This window comes from Schistocerca piceifrons, chromosome 3 (genome assembly GCF_021461385.2).
Source record: "Schistocerca piceifrons isolate TAMUIC-IGC-003096 chromosome 3, iqSchPice1.1, whole genome shotgun sequence".
NCBI lineage: Eukaryota > Metazoa > Arthropoda > Insecta > Orthoptera > Acrididae > Schistocerca > Schistocerca piceifrons.
In genome coordinates, this window is record NC_060140.1 from 916163119 (window position 1) to 916174963 (window position 11845).

At 39.6% G+C, this 11845-nt stretch overlaps 1 protein-coding gene across 1 annotated transcript; it reads right to left on the minus strand.

The window, feature by feature from the left end:
* Positions 1 to 2887: 2887 nt before the first annotated feature.
* LOC124789047 (cuticle protein 63-like) lies at positions 2888 to 6212 on the minus strand. The gene is made up of 2 exons (XM_047256338.1): positions 6174 to 6212; positions 2888 to 3313 (listed from the first exon to the last, which is right to left on the minus strand). Exons 1-2 carry the CDS (start codon positions 6183 to 6185, stop codon positions 3017 to 3019), a joined length of 309 nt encoding a protein of 102 aa, XP_047112294.1. The 5' UTR covers positions 6186 to 6212; the 3' UTR covers positions 2888 to 3016.
* Positions 6213 to 11845: the final 5633 nt, after the last annotated feature.

Sequence of the window (11845 nt, forward strand, 5' to 3'; positions counted from 1 at the left end):
TCTGCTGCTAGTTCAGACATATTTTTATGTTTAAAGCCTCAGTTTTTAATTATTTACATTTTCTTTCTCTGACATTCAGACAAGTGTGTCGTGGAAGAAACGTCGCGTACTCGTATATACATGCCAGAAAACTGTAGTTTTAAACATTTTCTCGCTGATTTATTGTGAACTGAGTGAGCCTCAATTTCCTTCCCGCATATAACTTTGCGTCAATGGTCATTCGTGAGTCAGAACTGTTCATAATGCTCGAAAATTTTTGTATGGTACAGCCAATCTACAGGAGTTCTTCCTGTAATTCCCACTACCATTACCTTTTGCGAGGGGCATTCAATAAGTAATGCAATACTTCTTTTCCCTGAAAGAAGATCGGCTTTATTCAATATTTAAGACAGCATATTATTGCCCACTCTTTTGGCTGCATACCCAACTTTTCAACGTAATCTCTGTTCCATGTGACTCCTTGCACCACCTAACTAGGAGAGTCTGCATGGCTGTACTGTATCACCCTACTGGTCGACGTTGGAGCCAATGTCTTGCTGAGCCAATAACCTCACCATGATCCACGTACAACCTCCTGCAAAGTGCATCCTTCATTGGACCAAACAGAGGGAAGTCGGGAGATGCGTGATCCGGGCTGTACGGTGGAACGCGTGTCCGTCACGAAAGCTATTTTAAGTCTAAGTATAGAGCCATCATTATCTGGACTTCGTGATACTATAGTGGCTGAAGCGGAAATATTCCACGATGTCCCACAAGCAATCCCGAATTTTTTCATCTGAAACTGGGCGAGAAAAAAAAAGTTGCATTACTTACTGAAGGCCCCTTGTATAATTCATATATACTCTGTCATCAAGTAGATCATGGTAAATAAATTATAATTCGGTGGTGAGAATGTAACGAAGGTAAGGAATGAGGCGGATCTGCGCAGAATCAGAGAGGAAAGGAATATTTGAAAAACGCTGACAAGGAGAAGAGACTGGATGAGAAATTCGTGGCGGGCTGCGCCAAACCAGTCAGAAGACTGAAGACTGTCAGTTTTTATTTTCAATGTCGCTGTTTCGAATATACTGATGACTGCTTCCCAGGAAGTACATCACTAAAGTGGATTCAGAAATGCTCCTTGGGCACATCTGTCTTCTCTTGTAGCACGCTCAAGCATTCCCTCCTTAAAGTGCAAACAGTCTTCCCTTCCTCTAAATTTAACAGCTATCCATTATCCTAAAAGTGCAATACCCTCACATTACCCAATGAATTCTGCTCATTCTTTAGGAGTTTCTCCACTATCGACGAGCCTTTCTCTTTATAATATTGGTCTTTAAACCTTACTTTAAAGTTTCGTCCCGTTTCCTGTACTTAATTCATTCCATAGTCCTGACACTTCATTTCACGAACTCTCGCTTTCCCCATCCAGTTCCCTCCTGTGCCAATCTTAAGCTTTAGCCTTGGTTCAAGTTTGTTATCCATCCTGAATCCAAGTTTCGCCCTTTCTTGTGAAATAACCTTACCGTTTTCATATGAAGTAACTCTACATTAAGGCATATCTCTATATTTCTGCGTTTTTTTTTTCCCCTCGTTTTGCTGGTTTATACGCCCTATGGCTGCATCCATTCAATCTATTATAGGTGAATCAAAACCATTTTCTACTGAAATTCACCTAAGTTATTTTTTTGTTTCATCATCCTTGTTCTAAGAGAATTAGTGGGATGGAATTAATGCTGTGCACAACATTTTTGAAGAATGGCACTTTGTGTTTATGGGGATGCCGTGAGGTCTTGTCAGTTGCTGCACCTGTAAAGGTATATTTCCTAAATATTCCTATCTCATGCCCGTTATTCTTATTCTAGATCTTCAAATCAATAATTAAAAACTCCCTGTTGTTCATGCTCTACTGTAAGTACTGTGTTCCTATGCATTTTGTTATGATCACTCACTGATTCACTTGTTTCTTCCTCGAATCCATGATACACTACAACCAAAACGTCAGCATATCTTCTGGACATACGTATTCAGTCATTGTACTTATCATTTTCCTTTAAGGAAACAGTTTCATATGCATTTGAAAACGGTGACCTGCCCTGATAATGCACAATCAGTTGCTAAACCGTTCTCCTGTAAATAAAATTTACCATTAAATTTAAAATGGTTGAATGAGAAGACAATCTTTAGTAATTCTGCAAATACATCTATTTCAACTTCTTTTAATTTACCATGCCGACATAAGCTGTTTTCCAACGTGTCTGTCGTTTCCTCAACTGACACAGGTGTATACAAATTAGTTACTTCCAATAAAGCCAGCCTTGTGTCCTCATATAATTTGTCCTTTTGTATCGGTTGTGCCACCTCCCTACTATCCTTAACCAAAAGATTTCGTTGTAGCTGTGTCACTGTCGAAGCATCTCGCTGAACTGTTTAATTAATTTTCCTCCAGGTCCGCCTCTCCTACTTATAACTGGCCTCATTGGCCCCCGAATTAATGTGTCTTTATCCTATGGTAGAAGTATGGAGCTTGGACAGGCGACAGCAACTGCTTTGAGAGTATAACACGCCAACATGAGATGTGCTGGGAAGTATTTTATGTTTGACCAAGCACGTTTGCTGCTGGATTTTTACTGTTGATGGTGCTTAATGAGATAGATGCCTTGAGACAGGTTACAATGCAGTACCATGTAAATAATTTATGTTCATCTCAGTACGTGTAAGGGTGCGATTTATCAATTTATTTCCTTGTTTCATAGCACTTAATAGTAGGAAAACCTAGTACTGAAACGTGTTGTGATAAAAATATCACACATTTGATAGTTGGTGCAAAACGTTCTTAGTATCGATTCACGAAACAGTGCCATGATGTCTTCTCAACAAATAATAAATTTGAAATTTCTGTATAAAATGAAGTGTAAATTTGCATATTTATTGATAAATATCTATATACATCATTGTCTGCAGCCTCAGTGTTGTTGCCTCCAATTGGACATAGAGACTGTCAGTCGGTGGACAGCAGAGGACGGTGTTGTCGAGTTCAGCCCAGCAGGGCAGCCTTGGCGTGCAGGTGGGCGGCGGCAGCCAGGGCTCCAGGGGCTCCAGCCACCACTGGACCGAGGGCGGCGATCGAGGGGGCGATGCCGCCGATCAGCGCGGGGGGACCGACCGCGTAGGCGGGGGCGGCGGCGATGGCGGCGGGAGCGGCGACAGCGACTGGGGCGGCGATGGCGGCGGGGGCGGCGATGGCCGGGGCTGCCAGACCAGCACCCAGCAGTCCAGCCCCCAGGTAACCGGGCTTCGCCACAGCCACGGCCAGCACCACGCTCAGGATGATCTGTGGAACCCACGCATCCAGTGATTTCACCATTTATAGTTTGAGATAAAGGTAGACAAAACAAATAACAACCTACGCAAGAAGATTGCACAAAATTTCAACAGTAGCTTACGCAAGAGGCTTGCACAAAGCTTCAACAGCGGCCTCTGAAAGTATTTCTTCGACAGTCTTTTAACATGAAATGTTTCGAAATCTGTGAATTGTTTCTGCCCATTATTTCCAACTCTCTAAAGCCATTTTTGCGTAATTGAGTAGTGTAAGCCTAAACGATAATGTTAATATAGTAACATATAGCGAGGAGAAAAACAGCCTGTTAATAAGGTCAGATCAGGATAGCGGATACTGAAACTAGTACAATTATTAGCCATGGAAACATAGGTTATACTTACAAACTTCCTAGTGCTCATCATTGACAGTCGTTTAGACCTCACTTCCACAATGGTACATCTGTGACAAACGGCTATCTGGAAAATTATACACCATTCAACGTCTCGAACCCAAAATCTTTGGCTGAGGTAGTTATGCTTGTAGCTCCACAGTTATGTATTTCTGGCCTATGGCTATTTGAAAACTTTCCTCTACTGTACGTCCCATATCCTGACCATAGTAGCAAGATATTTTTCTTCATCTTCTATAGAGTCTGTAGGTCACGCCATAATTTGAACTCTGTGAGCACTCCATGCAGACTGCAGTGTCACGTATGTGTGGTTAAGAGTAATGCGAAAAAAGAAAGGTGGCGAAACCTCTACCTGTGCCATCACCCCAAGAAACCCTTCAGAGAATTCTGAAATCGAACATACGAGGGTTGTCCAGAAAGTAGGTTCCGATCGGTGTGTGTGTGTGTGTGTGTGTGTGTGTGTGTGTGTGTGTGTGTGTGTGTGTGTGTGTGTTGGGGCTTATGGGCGCTCAACGTCGAGGTTATCAGCGCCCTGACACACATTAAAAGGAACGAATGTGGACAGACCTAAACCGATCGGTCGCGAAACGGAAACCACTGGGAAAAGCCGGTAAAGCTTTGCACAGATGTGTTGGGCAGTGTCTCTAGTATGAGCGTCCATCGTGTCGCATATCTCTTTTCAGTTTTGAGTGAACAGTGAGCTCGTAAAGATGCGTAGAGAATAGCGTCTCCCGCCAGGTATGAGAGCCTGGTTAGAGATTTCGCCTGTGTCATGCAGCCCACATAACACAACTGTCGAGCAGTTCCTTCTTCATGCCAATTCTCGGCCGCACACTGCAGGGGCAATGAAGATGCTCCCGCAGCGTTTCCAATGAGAAGTGTTTGATCACTCAAAATACAGTTTGTAATTGGCTCCCCCTGAGTCTCATCTCTGCTCACAAGAACCGCTGGCTGTGAAGACAAAAAATTTCCACAGACAACGAGGTGAAGGCCAGTGCAGATAACTGTCCGGAAGCACAGGCGGCTGCTTTCTGTGTCGAGGATATTGGAAAGTTCATACAACACTACGACAACACTCGAAGTTGGAGAGGCGACTGTGAAGGTGTACCTAACTGTTGCAAATAAAACTTTTCTGATTTTCACTGTGGTTTCCATTTCGCGACAGATCGTACCTTACTTTCTGGACAACCCTCGTACATATTGATCTGAAAAAGCCAAGTGCTACCTCCAATCCTCTTAATTGACCGGATTTTAGCCAGCATTCCTCGTATCTAAGAGTTTATAATATCTGACCAGACAGCGTTGCTTTGTGATAGTGTACGCTTCTTCTTACAGCTGGTTCATACTTTATTTCTTATTGAATGCATCTCCCTTTTGTTATTCAGACCTAAAGGCTACCCAGTGAATTTGGGCCTATGTGAGTACATTGCTATGTTCAGTATATGTACTTCTAGTTACTTTTCATCTGCTTGGAAACGTTTATTCCTCTCAGTTGCATTACAATAGCTTATTGGTAGTATTCACCTTAAGAAGCATTTTGTAGAGTCCAAGGAATGCTTCTATTTGGTGAATTGTCAGTTTCCATTAATTCAGAGGTCATTATATGTGATGAGACACTATGTACCTAGTAACGATGCGGAATAAACTTGCATACAACAAATGGTGGTAATTTTTATCAGTTGTAGATGGGAGTAGAATTTTCCTACTGCTTGAGGAAGTGGGTTACTACCGAACCGTCGTTTACAGTTTTTTTTATAATAGAATTGCATTAGTGTGAAAATCGCCTTTTCACAGTGAATCGATTACAGCAAACGTTTACAGTAAAAACTGTTATATGTTCTGATGTTTTACAGCCTGTTTTACATACTGAATTAAATTTTCCATAATTTGTAATAATAATAATACAGCATTCAGACACACGGACGAATAGAGAAGTACTATTGTTAAGCTGTGTTAGCTGTCAGGATTAACGTCTAGTCACCGGAAAGATCGTTTGATCTTTGGCATTTCCGCTGAGAAGTATAAGATTCACTCTCTCACTGAATTATTTGGAGGGTTTACACAAATTCTAAAAAATGCTACTTACTGAGGAATGATTCTGAACGACATATTTCTGAATTCGACTCTATCTCCACGGCACTGTGATTCCTCGACAACTGCCAGTAGGACCTGACCAACGATAGACTTGCATCTTTAAGGAAAATCTCAGAATTAAATGTTATATCATTATTAGTGATCAGAAATTGAATCTTGTGTAGCCACTTAGTTTCTGGAAGGAGAAGCAAACCATAGAAATCACATATTTATGTGATGTTGGGCTGCTGTATGAAAGTTTCTGTAAGCGGAAATGGACGTCCTACCTGTTGTTCAAGAGAGCGGACGCTTGCACGAAGTAAGGCGTGTAGTTGTACCGGCCACACACCTAGCTCAGCTGTGAGCTCTATGGTAAGCGCCTGCACTTACCAGGGTCTTCATGGTCGGCTTGAAGGCAGGCTGTCGCAGTTGCTCAACTGTCACTACGGTCTGCGTACTCGTGATATTTATACTCTAGTTCTACAGCGTGCTGCCGTGAAAGTACTAGCGGGTGTCCTTCCCCCCATGTCTTCCTTGGGCGTTAACTGCACGTTGTGGCTGATGCAACACACCCTGCCTACAACTTTCACATTTTTAGTAAGGAAGTATACATCCAAATGAACGTACTATTCTTGTTTTAAGACGTTTACTACACGGTAGGAAAGTTTATCGACAGAAAATACTTCCAAAAAAAGTTATTACCACCAGTCATTTCCATAATACGAAAATTTCGCTGGAAGATATTACAAACTGATATATATATATATATATATATACTTACTTACTTATCGCGAATGGACTCAGAAGGATCACGCAAAGCTTTCTGACGTCGTTTCTTCCATACTTCTTTCATTCGTTCTCCATGTTTTCTTTTTCTTTCTTCTGTCCATTTTGTTCCTGGTCTCTTTAGTGCTTCCTTCTCCGACAATACAATCCACTTTTCCACCTTATTTCTAAACGTTTTTCTATCTTTGACATCTTTAAGTTCAATATTTGCTTTTTGTAAATCTAATTTTACTTGGCTAATCCATGGTGTTGTTGATTTGACTTTTTCTATGTAAGTGAGAATTCTGTTGGTGAGTCGTGTGGGGGGAAGTCTAGTGACATGTCCATAAAATTTTAATCTTCGCCTTCTTATGTCTGCTGCCAGGTTTGATATAGTTTCTGTGGTTCTTCTTGATTGTATCCGGTATCCTTCTTCTGTTAATTTTGGACCTAAAATCTTTCTCATAATTTTGCGTTCTTCTTTTAGTATTTTTTCTAAATCACATTTTGTGTGGAGTGTGAGCGTTTCACTAGCATGTAGTGCTGCTGGCTTAATTACTGCGCAGTAGTGTCTGATTTTTGTGTTCGAGGAGATGCATTTTTTATTGTATATTTCATGTGTCATACCATATGCTCTCTTCATTTTCTGTTGTCTGATCTTCTGTGCAACTTTCTCTCCTCCGGTTGGCTCCAAAATTTCACCTAGGTATTTAAAATGTTTTACTCTATTTATTTTTCCATATTTTGTGTTCAAACTGTGTATATGGAATTTCGTACAGAAAAATTCTGTCTTTTGAAACGAAATTTGTAAACCTACTTTATCCGCGCATTCCTTAAGGATCTCTATTTGTTTGGTGGCGATTTCTTCATCATCTGCAAGTATGGCCAAGTCGTCCGCGAATGCTAAACAAGATATCTCCACGTTGTCTTTGGTTCTACCAAGATGGATTGGTTTCCAGTAGGATTGATTTTTTAATTCTTTTTCCCATTCCTTAATGACTTTATCCAGGACTATATTAAACAGAAGTGGAGATAGCCCGTCACCTTGACGTACTCCAGTTTTTATGAGAAAAGGTTCAGAGATTTCTCCCCTGAATTTAACTTTAGATACAGTGTCTGTCAGTGATTCTTTGATAAGCCTTAGTGTTTTGGAGTCAAGTCCAAGTTCCTCTAAAATGTTAAACAAAGATTGCCGGTCAATTGAGTCATAGGCTTTCTTAAAATCTACGAATGTACAAATTATGGGGGCATTTCTAATTGCTTTGTGTTTTAATATTGTCTTTAAATTAAATATTTGTTCTATGCATGAGCGACCGGGGCGAAAGCCTGCTTGATAATCACCAATTTGGCGTTCCAGCTGCTCTTGTGTTCTTTTCAGCAGGCATGTTGAGAGAATTTTGTAGGTGACTTGTAAAAGTGAGATTCCCCTGTAGTTATTGACATTTGTTCTGTCTCCTTTTTTATGTAACGGGTGAATAAGGGCACATTTCCAACCCTCTGGTAATTTTTCTGTTTCCCATATTTTTGTTATTATTTTTGTGAGCTCTTGCAACGTCTTTGGTCCTAGGTTTTTTAATAGCTCTGCAACAATGCCATCTTCGCCAGATGTTCTATTATTTTTTAAGTTTTTAATGTGACATTTGATTTCTTCCTGTGTTGGTGGTAATGAATCCGGTTGAGCGTTGGCACTGATTTCTTTGGGAAACCTTAAACTAGGTTCTGGGCAATTTAGTAGGTTAGAAAAATATTGAGCCAATACTTGACAGTTTTCCTGGTTTGTTAGGGCTAATTTACCATCAGGTTTTCTGAAACATAAATTTTGAGGGATATATCCTCGTATTTTATCTGCGAAAGTTCTGTAGAAGTCTCTTGTATTATAGTTTTGGAAATTTTCTTCTATGGCATCCAGTTGTGCCTTTGTGTACTTCCTTTTTGCTTGCCTAATGGATTTTGAAACCTGTTTTCTAACCTCGTTAAATAAATGTAGACTTTCTTGTGATTTTTTACTGTTATATTCTTGAAATGCCTTTTTTCTCCTTTCCAATGCATTTTCACAGTCTGAATCCCACCAAGGGTGTTTGAATATCTTTTTCAAGGGAATAGTTTCCTTAGCTATTCGCGTGATTTTAGAATGAAATTCTTCCCATGTGTTTGCCTTTTCCTTCTCCCATTCTTCTTTTACTTTAGATTCTTTAATCTTCTTGGTGTCATATTTCTGTATTTCTGTTTTCTTCTGATGACTTCTTCGTGCTGTAAACTTGATTTTAATCCTAGTTAGGTAATGGTCTGAATCAATGTTTGCTCCTCTGCGTACTTGGACGTCGTAAATTTCTTTTTGTACTGGGTATGAAATCGCCACATGATCTATTTGAAACTCGCCAATTTGTTGTATAGGAGATCTCCATGTCTTTTGTTTTCTTGGACATTTTCTTAGAGATGTTGACATTATCTTCAGGTTATTCTGCTTACATAGTTCGACGAGCCTTGTACCATTAATTTATGTGCAGGATATTTGCCTACGGTTTTTTGGTGGATTTTCTCTCTACCAATTTGGGCATTAAAATCGCCGAGTAGAACTTTTGTATCATCTTTTGGAATCTTGGCCATTATATTCTCCAAATTTTCCCAGAACTTTTCTGTTTCTATGGGGTTTTTCTTGTTGTCTCCGTTTGTGGGAGCATGAACATTAACCATTGTGTATGTTTTGTTGGCACATTGTAAGCACATCGTCATTATCCTATTATTTACGGGAGTAACTTCCTTGATGGAGCTGAGCACGCTCTTGTGTATGATAAACACCATCCCGAGATGGGGGGCTCCTCTTCCGATTCGTTTATCCGTCTTGCTCTTAAAGATGCGATAGTTGCCATAATCTGATGTTTCTTCATCTGTAAAACGTGTCTCCTGTAAAGCTAGTATTACTATCTTTTGCTTTTCAAGTTCTGTTGTAAGGTTTAGAAGTTTTCCTGGTTGGATTAATGTATTTATGTTAAAGGTTCCAATGTATGTAGGTGTTTTAAGTGGAAGTTTGCCAGAGAGCTCCGACTTTCTCTGGTGTAATCGCGTAAGTCCAGGTTCCCCAGAATCCGAATTCCTGGTTGCCATCTGTTGATGGGTGGATTGGTTACCACCTGGGGTAATGTTGTTATTACTTGCACGAGTCATACTTGCTTGTAATCAAGTTGGTCCAGTGTTTCCACTGGGTGTTTAGAACCAGGGATTGTTAGTTCCTGGCGCATTATGACCAGCCGCACATTGTGTGAACAGACGCTGACCAGGATGCCGATGGTTCCCACTTCAGACGCGTCCTGGATTTGGGTGTTGACAGTGCTTATTGTAATGGCGGCACTTACTCGCCATGACACAGCAACGTCTTCGGGTTCTGTGGTTTTTGAATGAGTGTGACCCTTGCCAAAAGTCACCCTCCCACACCCTCGTGATGCTGCCGCCTCGGTCCGGGACTGCTTATTTGGGTTTCCCCTTATTCGCAGCTGTCCACCATATCTGATGGATCGTTCGCTATCCGCCACCTGCGACCCGCCCTGTACCTGAGGCTCGGCTAGGGATACTATTCTTGTTTTAAGACGTTTACTACACGGTAGGAAAGTTTATCGACAGAAAATACTTCCAAAAAAAGTTATTACCACCAGTCATTTCCATAATACGAAAATTTCGCTGGAAGATATTACAAACTGATATATATATATACGAAAATTTCGCTGGAAGATATTACAAACTGATATATATATATATATATATATATATATATATATATATATATATATATATATATATCAGTAAGTTTTTAATTTAAATAACTATTTCTTTAAAGGTGTCAGCTACAATGGATTGAAATATTTCCCACCTTCAAAATTATGGTGTTTGTATAATATGTTTGATTATATCCCACTTCAAGACACAACTATTGGATTAATAGGTGTTTGAACGATTTACAAACATTCAAAATGATAAAACCAAAGACTGTTTCTTGCGCTTGTGGCTAATAGTAAGCAGCTAATGAGTAAGACTACGATCGTGAATGCATCCAGAGTGTACTGACCTAGAACATCTTAGTCAGTAAACGGTTATGAATTTGCTTTAAAAGCCAAGACATAACGATACTGAGATATAATTTATTTTATAGATTTCATTGTCACCTTCGATTGTAAAAATTATTTCTTTTTAAATCCACGATAGCAGTTTCGACCTTTGGCCATTTTCAAATAGAACGTTGCGAGAATTTCGTACTTTAGCACATGTCAAAATTTTTAAGAATTCTGACAGTGAATATATGCAGACAGCATGTCAATCTTTAAAGGCTGCGGTTATAAGATTTTCGGGCCCTTAATTAGCGTCAGTTCGGCTGCTAGAATGTAGCATAAAACTACACACAGATAAGAAAATGTAATTCTATATCTCAGGATCATTATTCAAAACATTTGAACATAAGTAGTGTTTAAAATCAAACATATTTATCGTCATTACCTCTCATTAACAACTACCACTCTACTCGAAAATAGTTTTCCTTACCTATAAAATCCTGGAAGGATTTATTTCTGGTAAAACCGTTTATGAAATTAAAATTGAAACTGAATTTTTGTTTCGTTGAAAACAATTAACGTCTTATGGAGATACTGACGATCCTTAACTATACAACTTGCTACACACAGCTAACTGTTTACAAATAGGTGCTGTTTTTTTTTATTTATTCTCAATATCGGTCATTGAATGTTTACTTGACGAATGAGAAAGGAATTCAAGATACTTTTGGGTAATTTTAGCATGCTTGTCCTAATTACGGTGCCACTGCTGATTTTTGTGCCTGTGTTGCAGCGGGTAATGTATATGATGTTTTATTTTTCATTTAGAATTAATGTATTTGACCACTGGTTGAAAACGTACATACTACTTGAAAATGGACGACTAGGGATATGATAAAGAGTTATTATGAACATTTGTCATAACTAATATTTGAATTACATCGAAAAGAACGGTCTACTCACACAGAGTCATCACGAATTTAGAAAACAACGTTCTTGTGAAACACAACTAGGTCTATACTCACACGAATCGTTGAACGTTACTGACAAGGGATTTCAGATTGACTCCGTATTTCTAGGTCTCCAGAACGCTTTTGACTTTGTACTACACAAGCGGCTTGCAGTGAAACTGCGTGTTCATAGAATATCGCCCACTTATATGACTGGATTCGTGATTTCCTGTCAGAGAGGTTACTGTTTGTAGTAATTGACTCAAAGTCATCGAGTAAAACAAGAGTGATTTCTGACGTTGTCCAA